This window comes from Bombina bombina, chromosome 2, assembly GCF_027579735.1.
Source record: "Bombina bombina isolate aBomBom1 chromosome 2, aBomBom1.pri, whole genome shotgun sequence".
Classification (NCBI taxonomy): Eukaryota; Metazoa; Chordata; class Amphibia; order Anura; family Bombinatoridae; genus Bombina; species Bombina bombina.
This window is the reverse complement of record NC_069500.1, coordinates 814,761,447-814,780,843: the sequence shown is the minus strand read 5'-3', so window position 1 is coordinate 814,780,843 and position 19,397 is coordinate 814,761,447. Positions and strand designations below refer to the sequence as shown.

At 36.9% G+C, this 19,397-nt stretch overlaps 1 protein-coding gene across 2 annotated transcripts in view; it reads right to left on the bottom strand.

The window, feature by feature from the left end:
* Window positions 1–13,740, bottom strand: part of LOC128648034 (CD209 antigen-like protein E) — a 199,922-nt gene extending 186,182 nt beyond the window's left edge. The window contains exons 1-3 of one of the 2 annotated variants that reach the window (XM_053700720.1): window positions 13,693–13,740; window positions 11,319–11,420; window positions 8,025–8,144 (exon numbers count right to left, since the gene is read on the bottom strand). In XM_053700720.1, the coding sequence (XP_053556695.1) occupies window positions 8,025–8,144; window positions 11,319–11,397 (199 nt within the window). In that variant the 5' untranslated portion in view covers window positions 11,398–11,420; window positions 13,693–13,740. The remainder of the gene's footprint in view (window positions 1–8,024; window positions 8,145–11,318; window positions 11,421–13,692) is intronic. The other variant, XM_053700721.1, reaches the window with a different exon arrangement.
* Between the last annotated feature and the right edge of the window lie 5,657 nt (window positions 13,741–19,397).

The following is a 19,397-nucleotide window of genomic DNA, read 5'->3' as shown; positions in this document are numbered from 1 at the left end:
CAAAGGGATTGAACACACATGTGAACTTGTCTTTATTTTACTAATATGACTCTGAATAATGTATTTATTGATTGGACTTCAAATTGGGTATTATAACTTAAGTTACATTTTTATTGGTCACTAGGGACCACACTATTTTTTTGTGCAATACTGTGCTTTTTTTTAACAGTGTACTACATAGTATTACAGGAATTCATCTAGTGATACCTTTTAGGATAAGGTACATATTCAACACAAGGCAAGTAATATCAATGGCACAATATTAACAACATCATTCCGAACCATCTTTTGTTTGATCGAATGTTTCCTCATATTGATTTACACATGCTTTGAGTTTTTCATCAACAAAGCCACTAGAGACACTGAATATTACTTTTATGTAAAAAGGTAATACATTTTGATTCCTAATTGTAGTCTGGTTGATTTATGAATCTCCGGTTATGCAAGTTACCATAATACACTTGACAAATTACGCAGTCAACATTGAAACACGCCCCCAGTCACTAACGCAATTTGCATCATTGAGTTTCTCAAACCGCGGGTATTTAAACTGTGCAGTTAATGATTGTAGGTCGTTCACTGTTTGGGAATGGCGGCTTGAAATGCTGTAATGTTTAAAAGGTATGCAATCTGATGTGACTGCAATATAATAAGATCTAAGTGATATACTGTGTATTTTGAATCTAGCATGTAATTTTTAGCCTTGAACATAGAAATGTCCAACAAATTTGTTTATAATTATGAAAGTTATCATGGTAATAGAGGGTGTATCACTATAGATGTATATATATATATATATATATATATATATATATATAAAACATGATGTGTCTCTATGTAATGATTATAACAGAGAGTGAATCGCCATAGAAGTTTGATTATATGGTGCTACTTAAAGTAGCGAATTATAAAATATTGATGCTATAAGTGTATGGGAAAAATGCAGTTGATACAATTGTAACTACATTTAACAAGCATAACTTTCAAAATATATCAATTGATCTTTTTTGAGATATATACATGTGAAATATACATGAGAAAATACTGTCTTCTTTCACACATACACATATATATATATATATATATATATATATATATATATATATATATATATATAGAGAGAGAGAGAGAGAGAGAAGAGAGAGAGAGAGAGAGAGAGAAAGAGAGAGAGAATTTGACAAGCTGGAAATTTTTAACAAATGTTATATATATATATATATATATATATATACCTATACCTGTATATCTATTCCTATAGCTATATAGGTATAGATATCTATTTTACATTAACATTATCATATATATATAGAAATATATATTTAACCTCTTAACGACCACGACATATCATATACATCGCTGGTCGTTAAGAGTTTTCATGTTTATAATAGCCCGGGTCCCGCCGCCAGTGGAGGGACCGTGCTATTATACTCTCCCTCCTCCCATCTGGTCACCGGAAATATTGGTAACACCATGAAGAATTAGTAAACTTCAAGCGCATTCTTGAAAATTTAATAAAAAATATTAAGAATGGGGCGTGTCCGAACAGCGTACCTGACAGGACGCATTTTCTGTGAGCTCTGCAAGAATCCTCTTTAATCCGCCGATTATTGAGCTAAAAAACAGCACATCTCTTTATACCAGGCATCAAATAATAGCTACAAAGCAATCTGTGGCTACATGTCAGTTTTATGCTGCTGTATCTACGAAATTGGAACCACAGAACGGAAATATAAGGCCTAAGGCGGCGGCCCACTTCTAGGCAGCGACCCCCCCGGACTTGCCGGGTAACCAGTGCTGACAGCTGATACCTGTCTTACTGAGCCTTCTTACTAGCAACAGACAGTTTACTATTTTACCGTTACACAAGCAGCCTAACATACCTATATCCTTTAATACCTCTGCCGGCAGAATCTCTCAAGATGGCGACTGCATGGGAGATCGAACTGGAGCAGCACTTAGAACAACGCTTCGCTAAAATGGAGGTCTTACTAACCAAACTTTATGAGAGATCCCTGCCCATAGCCCTCATAGAAAGCTTTCAATCAATACCGGAGCACTTGCCCACAACAGAGCCTGAACCAGACTTTTCGAATGGCGACTGGAAGCAACAACTAGCTCCGAAGGAGGCCCACTGTTCCTCACACGCTTTCACAGATAAACAGGAGGTCCGCAGATCAGCCAAAGATCCTCAGAATGCCCACCGCGATCATAACTTCATGAAATTCACATGGATATGCAAACATCCGGAACTCGCAGTTTCACATCATACCAAACTGGTGGAAAATGCCCCTAAAACAACTACCCGTGGTATAGAGAGCATAGTGCAGCTACCCCTGCCGGGAACCCTCCTTGCAAAAAACAGCGGCTACTTAGTTCCACGCAGCAATGGACTGACAGGACTTGGGCTTTTCTCAGGGAGCGCACTAGCAGATTCAGCCATTGGAAGTGACCCACAAATTGTTGTATTCAGGCGCTCACTGTTTTCACCTGACTTTGCTACTCAAACAGCCTCAAGATTTGAAGCAGGTTAATGAGAAAACCTTTATCTACATCGACATCTGACATACCTATTATAACAGGTTGGTTTATATATTGTGCAGGTGTTGATGTCTCTGTTATTACTGATATTATCATACGATCATTATTGTATTGCTGGCAGTGAGAACCCGGGGACTGTGCATAGTTAAAATTTTCGATAAAGCTACGTGTGGTGCATGTTAGTAATCTTAAGATATCTATTTTTTGTCATAGTATGCAACGTTTTTTAGCTTTTTATCATTTATATGTTCGGCAAGTTATTGATCAGTGCATATGCCCCACACAGCACCCGGAACTATGGTTGAGAAGCGCTATGGTATATGCAAACTTAACCTTGGGACTAAAAGATCAGCAGAGAACCGTTATTTCTGCCTCTTGTAACACACATTTATATAGAATATTAATGGGGCATTTGACTTCATGACTTCTTGTTATAGCGACATTTAGTTGCTCAGTTTTATATTCTCCATGTACTCCTATTGTCTCTAGCAAGCATAACACCACTGTGCAACTGTTATATATATGTATACCATGTGAAACCTGAGGACAATACCGCGTCTATAATATAAAAACAGGACTGTCTAGGGCAGTTATAGATGTACAAGTACATTTCCCCTTGATAATGTCCAATATGATATTGTCTTGCACTACATCATAACCCAGAAACTGGGGGCAAAACTGTATTATTATAGCATGATAGGTGATCAATTTTATATTTAAGCCATGATAAACACTGTATAGCCACAGATCAGCCTCTCATTGCCCCTCACTTTACAGGCAAGCAGCCAACATACAAAAACATTATTGCTTTTTCAACAAGGTATACTGTACAGGCAAATCCCTTACAATGCTTAACGGTTTATTTGTAGTAGGTTTAGTGTTTAGTGTTTAATGTTACATACTAGTTATGAGCTGGTTAAAACAGACATACAGACGTAAGACCGCTGCTCCTTAACTTCTCCTAAACCTTTTAGGTGGAGGACTAAAATCAACCCGATCCAATACAATCGGGATGATTGACACCCCCTGCTAGGAGCTGATTGGCTGCGAGTGTGCAGGGGGCGGCATTACACAAGTATTTCACTAGAAATGCTTGTGCAATAATAAAAGCCTGTATATCATGAGCACTGTGTCAACTCAAACTCATGCAGTTATATCTGGCACCTCTTTGTGTCCTTTAAGAACTGTTAATTTCCCTTTTCTATTTAAAGGGATACATAAGTGCAAAAAGCAAGTGCTTTTATATGTTAGATCATTATATTACTGTACTATTGCTTGCATATAAATGTGTGTTAACCTCTGCAAAGAGATTATACACATAGTTAAAGTCTGCTCCAGATCAGCAATGCACTACTGGGAGCTAGCTGGATTACAAGTGGTGTGCTAACTGTAACGCGCAAGCAGTATGGGGAATTTCTTGGCTTTTGGTTTGCAAATACTGCAAATGTTATTAGTTGAAAGTAAACATGTTCGCTGAGCAGAATCAAATTTAATGAGCTCTAGTTAATTGTTGCACCATCACTAAACAAAAAAGTTGTACAAAACACATGAAAAATACATTTAAGAGTGCAATTACACTCATTAACACTGTCTGAAAATTGCATCAAAAGGTTATAAGAACTATAAGATTTGAGGTCTCAGGTGAAAAAAAGGCAGGCAAAGTGCTTTAATATAGAGATACATACACATGTCTAAATAGATATTTATGTATAGATATTTATCTGTGGCGGCTGGTGATCATAAGACCGCTGCTCCTTAACTCATTCGCCACCTCTGAGGTGGCGGACTGCAATCATCCCGATCCAATACGGCCGCGAATGTGTAGGGTGCGGCATTGCACAAGCATTTCACCAGAAATGCTTGTGCAATGTTAAATGCCGACAGAGTATGCTGTCAGCATTTATCAATGTCGGGCAGGCATGATCCACTACACAGGATCATGTCTGACTAACATTTGATAAATCTACCCCAATGGCTATAGCTAGCCTTGTTGGGCTCCTACAAAAAATGTAAATGGAGGGTGAAGTTTTGCTATTGATATGTTTTTTTAAAAAATGTTAATGTTAGCAATACAACAGAAATGTCTTATAATTACAAGCGGCTAGATTACGAGTTCTGCGTTAGCCTTAAAAAGCAGCGTTGAGAGGTCCCAACGCTGCTTTTTAACGCCCGCTGGTATTACAAGTCTGACAGATACAGGTGTACCGCTCACTTTTCTTCCGCGACTTGAGACTACCACAAATCCCCTTACGTCAATTGCGTATCTTATCTTTTTAATGGGATTTTCCTAATGCCGGTATTACAAGTCTTGGAAGAAGTGAGCGGTAAACCCTCTCCTGTCAAGACTTCTCCTGCATTTAAAAGTCAGTAGTTAAGAGTTTTATGGGCTAACGCCGGGACATAAAACTCTTAACTAAAGTGCTAAAAAGTACACTAACACCCATAAACTACCTATGAACCCCTAAACCGAGGCCCCCCCCCCACATCGCAAACACTATAATACATTTTTTTAACCCATAATCTGCCGACCGGACATCGCCACCACTTTAATAAATGTATTAACCCCTAAACCGCCGCACTCCCGCCTCGCAAACACTAGTTAAATTATATTAACCCCTAATCTGCTGTCCCTAACACCGCCGACACCTAACTACATTTATTAACCCCTAATCTGCCGCACCCAACGTCGCCACTACTAAATGTATTAACCCCTAAACCTAAGTCTAACCCTAACCCCCCCTAACTTAAATCTAATTTAAATAAATATAAATAAAATTACTATAATTAACTTAATGAATCCTATTTAAAACTAAATACTTACCTATAAAATATACCCTATTATAGCTACAATATAACTAATAGTTACATTATAGCTATTTTAGGATTTATTTTTATTTTACAGGCAACTTTGTATTTATTTTAACTAGGTAGAATAGTTATTAAATAGTTATTAACTATTTAATAACTACCTAGCTAAAATAAATACAAAATAAATCCTAACCTAAGTTACAATTACACTACACTACTCTACAAATAAATTAATTAACTAAATTAAATTAAACTAATTTCAATTAAATTAAATAAACTAAACACTAAATTACAGAAAATAAAAAAGGAATTACAATTTTCTAAACTAATTACACCTAATCTAATCCCCCTAATAAAATAAAAAAGCCCCCCAAAATAATAAAATTCCCTTCCCTATACTAAATTACAAATAGCCCTTAAAAGGGCCTTTTGCGGGGCATTGCCCCAAAGTAATCAGCTCTTTTACCTGTAAAAAAAAAATACAATACCCCACCAACATTACAACCCACCACCCACATACCCCTACTCTAAAACCCACCCAATTCCCCCTTAAAAAAACCTAACACTAACCCCCTGAAGATCACCCTACCTTGAGCCGTCTTCACCCAGCCGGGCACAAGTGGTCATCCGATCCGGGCAGAAGTCTTCATCCGATCGGGGCAGAAGAGGTCCTCCAGACGGAAGAAGTCTTCATCCATGCTGCATCTTCTATCTTCATCCTTCCGGAGCGGAGTGGATCCATCTTCAATCCAGCCGACGTGGAGCATCCTCTTCAATCGTGAATCAGCCAATCTGATTTTTCCTACCTTAATTCCGATTGGCTGATAGAATCCTATCAGCCAATCGGAATTCGAGGGACACCATCTTGGATGACGTCATTTAAAGGTACCTTCATTTTTCGTTAGGACTTCGTTTGAAGAGGATGCTCTGCGTCGTCTGGATTGAAGATGGACCCGCTCTGCGCCGGAAGGATGAAGATAGAAGATGCAGCCTGGATGAAGACTTCTGCCGTCTGGAGGACCTCTTCTGCCCCGATCGGATGAAGACTTCTGCTGTATGGAGGATCACTTGTGCCCAGCTGGGTGTAGACGGCTCAAGGTAGGGTTATCTTCAGGGGGTTAGTGTTAGGTTTTTTAAGGGGGGATTGGGTGGGTTTTAGAGTAGGGGTATGTGCGTTGTGGGTTGTAATGTTGGGGGGGGTATTGTATTTTCTTTTTACAGGTAAAAGAGATGATTACTTTGGGGCAATGCGCCGCAAAAGGCCCTTTTAAGGGCTATTTGTAATTTAGTATAGGGTAGGGAATTTTATTATTTTGGGGGACGTTTTTATTTTATTAGGGGGATTAGATTAGGTGTAATTAGTTTAAAAAATTGTAATTTCTTTTTTATTTTCTGTAATTTAGTGGGGTTTTTTTTCCGTAATTTAGTTTATTTAATTTAATTGTAATTAGTTTAATTTAATTTAGTTAATTAATTTATTTATAGAGTAGTGTTAGGTGTAATTGTAACTTAGGTTAGGATTTATTTTACAGGTAATTTTGTATTTATTTTGGCTAGGTAGTTATTAAATAGTTAATAACTATTCTACCTAGTTAAAATAAATACAAAGTTGCCAGTAAAATAAAAATAAATCCTAAAATAGCTATAATGTAACTATTAGTTATATTGTAGCCATATTAGGGTTTATTTCATAGGTAAGTATTTAGTTTTAAATAGGATTAATTTATTTAATTATAGTAATTTTATTTATATTTATTTAAATTAGATTTAAGTTAGGGGTGTTAGGGTTAGACTTAGGTTTAGGGGTTAATACATTTAGAATAGTGGCGGCGACATTGGGGGCAGCAGATTAGGGGTTAATAAATATAATGTAGGTCTCGGCGATGTTAGGGGCAGCAGATTAGGGGTTAATAATATTTAACTAGTGTTTGCGAGGCGGGAGTGCAGCGGTTTAGGGGTTAATATCTTTATTCTAGTGGCGGCGATGTCTGGAGCGGCAGATTAGGGGTTAATAATTTTCTTTTAGTGTTTGTGATGCAGGAGGGCCTCGGTTCATATTCAGATTAGGGGTTCATAGGTATAACGTAAGTGGCAGCGGTGTCCGGAGCGGCAGATTAGGAGTTAATAGTATAATGCAGGTGGCGATTATGTCGGGGGCGGAAGATTAGGGGTTAATAAGTGTAAGATTAGGGGTGTTTAGACTCGGGGTTCATGTTAGGGTGTTAGGGGTAGACATATTTTTTATTTTCCCATAGGAAACAATGGGGCTGCGTTAGAAGCTGAACGCTGCTTTTATGTTTGTTTTTCAGCCGTCTCAGCCCCATTGTTTCCTATGGGGAAATTGTGCACGAGCACTTTACACCATCTTACCGCTGACTTAAGCAACGCTGGTATTACAGTGAGATGTGGAGCTCAATTTTGCTCAATGCTCACTTTTATGAGGCTAGCGCAGCCATTGTGAAAACTTGTAATACCAGCGTTGTCTTAAGTGAGAAAAAAAAGGCTTGTTAGCAACGCACCCCTGTTACCGCAAAACTCGTAATCTAGCAGAAGGTGTTTAATGTCCCTTTTAAAGTTTATAAAATATTCACTTGGGGTCCCCATGTGTAAAGAAGTTGTTTATCAATTATATATATATAATAAGCACTGATATAAGTTATAATTAATGATCTACTTACACATTATAGTCATGATCAAAGATAAGATAAAAAACAGGAACATAAGAAGTAGCTGAACCAAGGCCCATCTCTTAGCGTTACTGGTATTCTGGTGTGTTACATTGTCTTTAGAGATTACGTCTAAAAAAAGCATAAGAAAGTTTACAATTTGTATAAATATATATATATATATATATATCAAGGACGTGCAGTCATAGGAGGCAGGGGAGGCATATGGGCCCAAAGTTTATTTAAATGTAATATAAATGAAAAAAAAAAAATTGTGTTAAAAAAAAAATGTACTTTTTATTTTCTCCCCCATGTTACGCTATGGAGATGCAGAGCAGACATACTCCATTGCGCAACATGGGTGCATATTTTGAGCATTAGAGCGACACCTGCTGGTATAACATAAAATATTAACCTTTTTTTTCCCCATGTTACGCTATGGAGAGGCAGTGTACTTTTCTACCTCTCCATTGTGTAACATCATTGCATTTTTTAAATTACGCACTAAGGATGAAAACACCACCCACTGGCTGCCACAGGCTGACTGAACGTCAGTGTGGAAAAAATAGGCCAATCGGAGGCATCACTCGTAATGCCTCTTAGAGAGGGAGCCAATCAGACGGTCATGTTCTCCTGTGATTGACAACACCAGGAGAACGTGACCGTTATTGATTGGCTCCCTGCGCATGCGCAAGATAGGATCCAGAGCGCAGCGCAGCGCAGTAGTACTGGGAGTCTGGCGGCAAAGACTGTGAAGGAAGGAAGGACTGTTGCCACCTGATCAGTGCATCCCATCTGGGTCACTCTGGACGTGGACGGAGCCATATACTAATTTGAGTTGGACTTGGATTTAAAAATCTTCAGCTGCTAAACGGACCAGTAACGGTAAGGCAGAACAGAAAGTGGCTATGCTTAAAGTTTTAAAGCGCGAGAGCGCATCTAGGCAGCAGCAGGGGAGTTAGTGAATTTACTACTATTTGTCCACATTATTTTTATTATAATATACCTTGATCATGAATCAAGGTATATTATAATAAAAAATAATGTGCACAAATAATAGTTATGATGCTTTTGGTCCGTTTTGCTTTTCTTTTTTTAATATACCAGAGAGAGACTAGTCCTGACTGACATGATGATCAAGGGATAGAATAATAAAATAAATGTGCACTGCAGAAATAATATTAGGATCATTGTTAGGACCCCTAAGTTAGCCCTAACACCTTCCATTTTTCAAACATTATGAGGGTTTATAAAACAATGATGCCATCTAGAAGTCAATCTTAAAGGTAGGAGCTCTGCACTATTAATTTAAAACCTAATTTAGCACTTGTGGGCATTAGTCAAGTATTTTCCATAGATGTAATACATGTTTCTCTAACCCAAGTAAAACAGCACATAAAATCTTGACTGGATTAAGTACAGTACAGTACAACTAGTATTCATGAGATAACTAAGCCAGGAAGGATGTATACTTAGTAAATATATCACTGTATTTAACTGCCTTTAATAGATTATATACTCTTTCTATACACATTTCTGTGAGTTATGTAATATAAATGTGACCAGTTATGGCTCATGCAGTATTGATCACTTGTTAATTTTTGTTGAAATAAAAATATCTAGATATGCTCAGCAGCATTTGTGTCTTTAAAACTTTCAAGGGATATGAAACCAATATTTTTTTATTTCATAATTCAGATACAGCATGCAATTTGAAGCAAATTTCTAATGTACTACTCAAAAAAATTATAATAGGAGTACATTAGAAAGCTGCTTAAAACTGCTGCTTTATCTGAATCATGACAGAAAAAATATGGGTTTCATATTCCTTTAAAGGGATAGGAAATTCAAAATAAAACTTGCATGATTCTAATAGAGCATGTCCCTTTAACTATATTTTATTTGCTGTTTAGAGAGGTTAAATGGCATATAAATATTTATGTCACTGGCTATGTAATTGTATTGATGGTAAAAAGAAATAAAATAATTGCCTGAGAGTGACAGATGACAGTCAGACGCCATTTCTGCACTGTGGAGAATCTAATATCTAATTTTCTTAATTCTTTTGATATCCTTTGTTGAAAATCATATCTAAATATGCTCAGTAGCTGCTGATTGGTGGCTACACATAGATAACTCATGTGATTGGCTCACCCATGTGCATTGCTATTTCTTCAACAAAGGATATCTAAAGAATGAAGACGTATCCTAGTCAGTGCCTCACTAGCCTCTGACGTCACTGCACGTCACTGGATATGTATATACCTCCTCTGTGTATCTGCACTCACAGGGTGCAAAGTCAAATTATTTTAGAACATCCAAGCAGGGACTGCACTCACTGGATTTAGAAAATAAATTAATATTTATTAAATGGTTATGTTTCGGGGTTCGCAAACCCCTTCCTCAGACCCTGTTCTGAGGAAGAAGTCTGCGAACCCTGAACGTCACCATTTAAAAAATATAAATTTATTTTCTAAATCCTATATATGTATATATATATACAGTATATATATATATATATATATATATATATATATATATATATATATATATAATCTTAGAGATGTGCATTTGTTTAGTTATGAATGCAAATTTGTAACAAAAAAGAGATATTTACTTTGTTTTCACAAAACGAATATCTGAACGAATGCACCTATAAAATGTAAAAAAAATTAAGACATTTTTCAGTGTTCATTTTTTTTAAAATTACCTTTCAGGGGTTAAACAATTACCTCAGGAGAGCAGCACTAACCCCGATCCTTCTTCTCAGAACGCAGGAGCTCTGCGCTAATTTGTGGCTTAATGCAGAGGATTCCAGAGCCTGCATTAAAGGAGAAGGGCCCGGGGCTCTGAGAAGAGCAATCAGGGTTAGCGCGGCTTTTCAGTGTACCGGAGATAAGTATAACGCTGCAGGTGAACTTTTTTACCTGTAGCAAAGAAATATTTACTTTTGTTTAACAAAAATGAATGTAAAGGTTCCACGAATCTTCAGTATTCATTTTGTTTAAAACTAAATAAAAACTGAATAGTGCAGCAGACGAATATTTGGAGACACTAATTTCCCTGAATATTCATTCCAAAAACTAATATAATATAGTCATATATATATATATATATATATATATATATATATATATATATATATATATAAAAAAAAATATTTAATAGATAGAAATAGATAGATTTGTATAGAGACACAGATATAAGTACTGTACATAATAAAACATAGGCTCTATTTTCCCCCAGAAACCTTTAATTCCTATGATCTTGACCAAAAAAAGCTTGAATTTAAAGAGCCTAGATTACCTTTCTTCTCTCCACTTGACGCCAACTGTTTGGAGCTGGGAGGCAAACGAATATCTGCGTAGGTAATTTCATTTTCCATTAGGACTTGCCTTTACAGAATGACTGAATGATTTGTGAATAAAAAGCAAATAAAAAACAATTATCACAGTGTCTTTGTCTACGTCAAAATAGTGACTACAATATCTGTGTAAGAAGAACAGATAAAGACCCTACAAAAATGGTCAGCACGTCTCAGTTTCAAATAAATCCAATTAATGTAGTTTATAAAGTAAAAGTCATTCAAACTATGAAAGAAATACAATTATACACCCCCACTAGTATGCCCTTCTCTAATGATTCAAAATTGCACCACTGGCATCAAACATTCAGTGCTAGATTACGAGTGGATCGCTATTTATCGCTCCCGCTCACGTGCTGTCTGCGATTGAGTAAAAAGTTTTTCCTCTCACGCTAACTTGACACATGCAAACAGCCAAAGTTAGAATATTGTGAACGCATTCATGTATTCTCCCATAGATTTCAATGGAGCGCAAAAAGTGGAAAAAATCAAACACCCTTACCCGATCGTGTTTTCTCCAGTGAGCTAACCTGACATGAAATATGAATATTTCACATTCCAATGTTCTTCACATAGAAGAATATGTTCTATTTATTCATAAATACATATTTCTTTATATATCTGACGTTTTTTTTTGTAATATATATATATAAAATAGTCCCAAAAGACAAGCACTTGTCATTTTTAGCAACAAAGCATTAAACGGTTTGTTGCTAAAAACGGCGAGTGCTTGTCTTTTGGGACTATTTTGTATGCATTTTGAATGACTGGTACCCCGGCAGCTACAGGCATGAGAGGTGTGTGTTGGATCCCACACTGGACTATATATATATATATATATATATATATATATATATATATATATATATATATATATATATATATATATATATATATATATATATATATATATATATATATATATAAGAATATCCATTTAAAAATACTTAGAACATATTCCCCTATATTAAACACATTGGAATGTGAAACATTTACTGTACCGTTAAACATTTTATTCAATATGAATATTGCATAAATATCATTTTTATGCTTTCTGCTACTTGTTAGCTAAGGGCTCCAGTTCACTTATATATATATATATATGTCTGTATATGTGTACATATGTATTTATGTGTTTGTATGTATGTAAATACATAAATATATATATATATATATATATCCATCTATATATCTATAGCTTTCTCTCTCTCTCTCTCTCTCTCTCTCTCTCTCTCTCTCAGTTAACCAGAGTTCTGAAGTCACGCTATCCCAACACGAGTTAAATTCAATTGCGCTTGAGCGACTGCATTTACGTTCAACTTCTAATACACGCACTACTTCCAACACGCAATAAACCCGATTTCGCTCAAGAATAAGTTAGAGCGCCACTCATAATCTGGCCCTAACTAGGTAGAAACTAGAAAAAAGGCACAAAAATGAGGCAAAATGTATCTAAATTTAGCAGAATTAGTATAAATACGTTGGGCTAGATTGTAAGTGGAGAACAAAAATATTAACGCTATTGTGCATTAATAATGCTCAATTTAAATCAATTGTATTTGTAATGGTACTAAAAATGAAAACGATTTTTGTATTACTCAAGTGAAAGTGCACTAAATCCTCCACATAATATTATGTGGAAAAACCTGTTAACTATTGTTCGAACAATAAGCCCTAAGGTGAACTAAACCTCAGTTCAAGTAATGTAGTTCTTCAGTTAGTTAAATACTGTAGCGTTGATTAAACACTGTGTGTATATACAGTATATAAATATATTTACACACACACACAGACTTGAAGGAGTGAGGTCCAACAAATCAATTAAGGAGTTTCATGTTCTTACAGATTATTTATAGAAATAAGGATAACCTGGCAATAACTGTTTTTCCAAAACTAATATTAAAAAATGGAACTTAAATAAATGGGAGATTTGAGTGAAATTCTATATAGGATGGTTTTTGGTACAAATATTTGATAGGTTTTTTATTTATATATTTTTTTTGCTTTGAGTTTGAGACTTTGGAGAGGGGTAGGAACATTGTCAAAATTGGTTACAAATCAGAATTTTGTGTAATCTTACAATGTATCTAATATTTGTATTGGTTAAACATTTTATACTTATTCATTTTCTGCATAAGTTGCAAATATTTTAAAAAATAATACATTTATCTGCTGCTTTTAATTAATAATTGTATTGTTATTATAGAATTAAACATCTAAAGTTTTTTTTATAAAGAAAATGTACCAGCATTATTCTGTAATAGAGAGGTCATATTAAATTGGTACATTAAAAACATAGATATATCAATCGCTTACCTAGACAACTTGATGTGTCTGTTGCTTAGCAGTTTAAATGAATTCTCCAGATAACTTCTTCCTTTTATCAGACTGAGTGTTGCAATGCTGTAGCTTGCAGTTTATTTCATATACATCCTCTTTTCTTAAATGTGTGTGCTGTATTCAAAAGTACCTCTATTTGCATATGAAGATTCATGTAAAGCAGTCATATTTATTTTTCCCACATGGTTGATGATGTGGAAACTTCAGTATTATACACTATGTTATAAGCTATTGCTATAAAAATATGTGAGATTATAACACATAAATATACATTTTAATTTGCATACTTTCCCTTTAAAAGTAGCTAAGACATATTTTGCAACTTGTATATAAAGCTAGACATGAAATTGGTATAGAATTATTTCATATCCTGTCAAAGTTACATTACTTGCATGGACTTCTCAGGTTAAAGAACCAATTTTTTTAAACTTTAATAGCTTATACAGAACATTAAGACAGATGTGTGTGTGTGCAAAGCAAGGAAGTCTAAGTAAGATAAATTTGGTCTTGAAAAAGATCTTTGCACGGACCGAAATTTTGACCTTAACTAAGGCCTAGATTTGGAGTTTGGCGGTAGCCGTGAAAACCAGCGTTAGAGGCTCCTAACGCTGGTTTTAGGCTACCTCCGGTATTTGGAGTCAGTCAAAAAAGGGTCTAACGCTCACTTTTCAGCCGCGACTTTTCCATACCGCAGATCCCCTTACGTAAATTGCGTATCCTATCTTTTCAATGGGATCTTTCTAACTCGTCTGAAGTGAGCGTTAGAATTCTAACGACAAAACTCCAGCCGCAGAAAAAAGTCAGGAGTTAAGAGCTTTTTGGGCTAACGCCGGTTCATAAAGCTCTTAACTACTGTACTCTAAAGTACACTAACACCCATAAACTACCTATGTACCCCTAAACCGAGGTCCCCCCACATCGCCGCCACTCAATGAAATTTTTTTAACCCCTAATCTGCCGACCGCCGCCTACGTTATACTTATGTACCCCTAATCTGCTGCCCCTAACACCGCCGACCCCTGTATTATATTTATTAACCCCTAATCTGCCCCCCACAACGTCGCCGCCAGCTACCTACAATAATTAACCCCTAATCTGCCGACCGCAAAGCGCCGCCACCTACATTATAGCTATGTACCCCTAATCTGCTGCCCCTAACACCGCCGACCCCTATATTATATTTATTAACCCCTAATCTGCCCCCCACAACGTCGCCTCCACCTGCCTACACTTATTAACCCCTAATCTGCCGACCGGACCACACCGCTATTATAATAAAGTTATTAACCCCTAATCCGCCTCACTAACCCTATAATAAATAGTATTAACCCCTAATCTGCCCTCCCTAACATCGCCGACACCTAACTTCAAACATTAACCCCTAATCTGCCGACCGGAGCTCACCGCTATTCTAATAAATGTATTAACCCCTAAAGCTAAGTCTAACCCTAACACTAACACCCCCCTAAATTAAATATGATTTTAATCTAACGAAATTAATTAACTCTTATTAAATAAATTATTCCTATTTAAAGCTAAATACTTACCTGTAAAATAAATCCTAATATAGCTACAATATAAATTATAATTACATTGTAGCTATTTTAGGATTAATATTTATTTTACAGGCAACTTTGTAATTATTTTAACCATGTACAATAGCTATTAAATAGTTAAGAACTATTTAATAGTTACCTAGTTAAAATAATTACAAAATTACCTGTAAAATAAATCCTAACCTAAGTTACAATTAAACCTAACACTATACTATCATTAAATTAATTAAATAAAATACCTACAATTACCTACAATTAAACCTAACACTACACTATCAATAAATTAATTAAATACAATATGTACAAATAACTACAATGAAATAAACTAACTAAAGTACAAAAAATAAAAAAGAACTGTTACAAAAAATAAAAAAATATTTACAAACATAAGAAAAATATTACAACAATTTTAAACTAATTACACCTACTCTAAGCCCCCTACTAAAATAACAAAGACCCCCAAAATAAAAAATGCCCTACCCTATTCTAAATTACTAAAGTTCAAAGCTCTTTTACCTTACCAGCCCTGAACAGGGCCCTTTGCGGGGCATGCCCCAAGAAGTTCAGCTCTTTTTCCTGTAAAAAAAAACATACAATACCCCCCCCCCCAACATTACAACCCACCACCCACATACCCCTAATCTAACCCAAACCCCCCTTAAATAAACCTAACACTAAGCCCCTGAAGATCATCCTACCTTGTCTTCACCTCACCAGGTATCACCGATCCAGTGGCTGAAGAGGTCCAGAAGAGGCTCCAAAGTCTTCATCCTATCCGGGAAGAAGAGTAGATCCGGACCGGCAACCATCATCTTCCAAGCGGCATCTTCTATCTTCATCCGATGAGGACCGGCTCCATCCTGAAGACCTCCGACGCGGACCCATCTTCATCCGGCGACGTCCAACTGAAGAATGACGGTTCCAAGATGGCGTCCCTCGAATTCCGATTGGATGATAGGATTCTATCAGCCAATCGGAATTAAGGTAGGAATATTCTGATTGGCTGATGGAATCAGCCAATCAGAATCAAGTTCAATCCGATTGGCTGATCCAATCAGCCAATCAGATTGAGCTCGCATTCTATTGGCTGTTCCGATCAGCCAATAGAATGCAAGCTCAATCTGATTGGCTGATTGGATCAGCCAATCGGATTGATCTTGATTCTGATTGGCTGATTCCATCAGCCAATCAGAATATTCCTACCTTAATTCCGATTGGCTGATAGAATCCTATCAGCCAATCGGAATTCGAGGGACGCCATCTTGGATGACGTCCCTTAAAGGAACCGTCATTCTTCAGTTGGACGTCGCCGGATGAAGATGGGTCCGCGTCGGAGGTCTTCAGGATGGAGCCGGTCCTCATCGGATGAAGATAGAAGATGCCGCTTGGAAGATGATGGTTGCCGGTCCGGATCTACTCTTCTTCCCGGATAGGATGAAGACTTTGGAGCCTCTTCTGGACCTCTTCAGCCACCGGATGATGGATCGCTAGCCCCCGCTTGGGTTGGATGAAGATTTTGGAGCCAGGACGGATCGGTGATACCTGGCGAGGTGAAGACAAGGTAGGAAGATCTTCAGGGGCTTAGTGTTAGGTTTATTTAAGGGGGGTTTGGGTTAGATTAGGGGTATGTGGGTGGTGGGTTGTAATGTTGGGGGGGGGTATTGTATGGTTTTTTTTACAGGAAAAAGAGCTGAACTTCTTGGGGCATGCCCCGCAAAGGGCCCTGTTCAGGGCTGGTAAGGTAAAAGAGCTTTGAACTTTAGTAATTTAGAATAGGGTAGGGCATTTTTTATTTTGGGGGTCTTTGTTATTTTATTAGGGGGCTTAGAGTAGGTGTAATTAGTTTAAAATTGTTGTAATATTTTTCTTATGTTTGTAAATATTTTTTTATTTTTTGTAACTTAGTTCTTTTTTATTTTTTGTACTTTAGTTAGTTTATTTCATTGTAGTTATTTGTACATATTGTATTTAATTAATTTATTGATAGTGTAGTGTTAGGTTTAATTGTAGGTAATTGTAGGAATTTTATTTAATTAATTTAATGATAGTATAGTGTTAGGTTTAATTGTAACTTAGGTTAGGATTTATTTTACAGGTAATTTTGTAATTATTTTAACTAGGTAACTATTAAATAGTTCTTAACTATTTAATAGCTATTGTACATGGTTAAAATAATTACAAAGTTGCCTGTAAAATAAATATTAATCCTAAAATAGCTACAATGTAATTATAATTTATATTGTAGCTATATTAGGATTTATTTTACAGGTAAGTATTTAGCTTTAAATAGGAATAATTTATTTAATAAGAGTTAATTAATTTCGTTAGATTAAAATTATATTTAATTTAGGGGGGTGTTAGTGTTAGGGTTAGACTTAGCTTTAGGGGTTAATACATTTATTAGAATAGCGGTGAGCTCCGGTCGGCAGATTAGGGGTTAATAATTGAAGTTAGGTGTCGGCGATGTTAGGGAGGGCAGATTAGGGGTTAATACTATTTATTATAGGGTTAGTGAGGCGGATTAGGGGTTAATAACTTTATTATAGTAGCGGTGCGGTCCGCTCGGCAGATTAGGGGTTAATAAGTGTAGGCAGGTGGAGGCGACGTTGAGGGGGGCAGATTAGGGGTTAATAAATATAATATAGGGGTCGGTGGTGTTAGGGGCAGCAGATTAGGGGTAAATAAGGATAATGTAAGTAGCGGCGGTTTACGGAGCGGCAGATTAGGGGTTAAAAATAATATGCAGGGGTCAGCGATAGCGGGGGCGGCAGATTAGGGGTTAATAAGTGTAAGGTTAGGGGTGTTTAGACTCGGGGTACATGTTAGGGTGTTAGGTGCAGACGTAGGAAGTGTTTCCCCATAGCAAACAATGGGGCTGCGTTAGGAGCTGAACGCGGCTTTTTTGCAGGTGTTAGGTTTTTTTTCAGCTCAAACAGCCCCATTGTTTTCTATGGGGGAATCGTGCACAAGCACGTTTTTGAGGCTGGCCGCGTCCGTAAGCAACTCTGGTATCGAGAGTTGCAGTTGCGTTAAAAATGCTCTACGCTCCTTTTTTGAAGCCTAACGCTGACATTATATGGACTCTAAATACCAGAGTTATTTTAAAGGTGCGGCCAGAAAAAAGCCGGCGTTAGCTATGCGGGTCGTTACCGACAAAACTCTAAATCTAGCCGTAAGAAAATAAAGTGACTATAACTTTGAACAACCACAAGTCCTGAGAGTGCCTCTTCATTTTGGAGAATATATATACAGTACATACATACATACAACACAAAGAGAAAGTCTAGCACTTACTTGCAAGCACTCAGCTAAGATTAAAAGCAAAAATGGGGGGGGCGGAGCCAGCTATTGAGACATCCAGACGTGTTTTTGTGGAGCTCCTCAAATCCTGAGCTAATTCATTAATATAAGATCTAAATCTCCACAACTACGCTAAAAGACCTTTAAAGACACTAAGGGATACAGAGATGCCTTACTTTGGCTATGCTTAGCCGGCATACACCTCTTAATAACGCCATGTGGTAAGAATCACCACTCTACCTACAGGCCTGAACTATCGTACCTTCTCTTTGCTAAGATTCTTGGCTCAAATTGCTGTCTTCAATATAATGTAACCAGAAGAGGATCTGACACTGAATCGATTACTCTATAAGAAATATATACTGAAGCTACCTAACTAAGTACACGTATTGGGCGGAAGAAAGCCCTAAACAGAACCTGCATGCAGAGTTCCAGCCTTTTAACTTTTCCACATGGGCAGGTGAACGAATTCAGCGACATAACAAATATCGATCCAAAGGAACCGATTACTAAAGATATGGCTCATCAGATGACTGCCCGGGGCGTTATTGCAGAATTAGCCCACATACTGATAGAGCACCATACTGCACTTGAAGAGGCCCTACACACGGCGCTCCATGGGAGCGACTCCGGAGACGTCCAGCTACCCGCTCAGTCAGATCTCAGACAAAGAGAACATACTGACGATACAGGTCTTAGACATCCTACAAATAGAGATCGAGGTTCAACCTGTCTGGGGTCTGAGCAGCTTGTACAGGAGTCGGCCCCTGCTGAAAGAAATGGAGGACTAGGTCCTATATCTTTGGGCGCAATACAGAAGGTAAC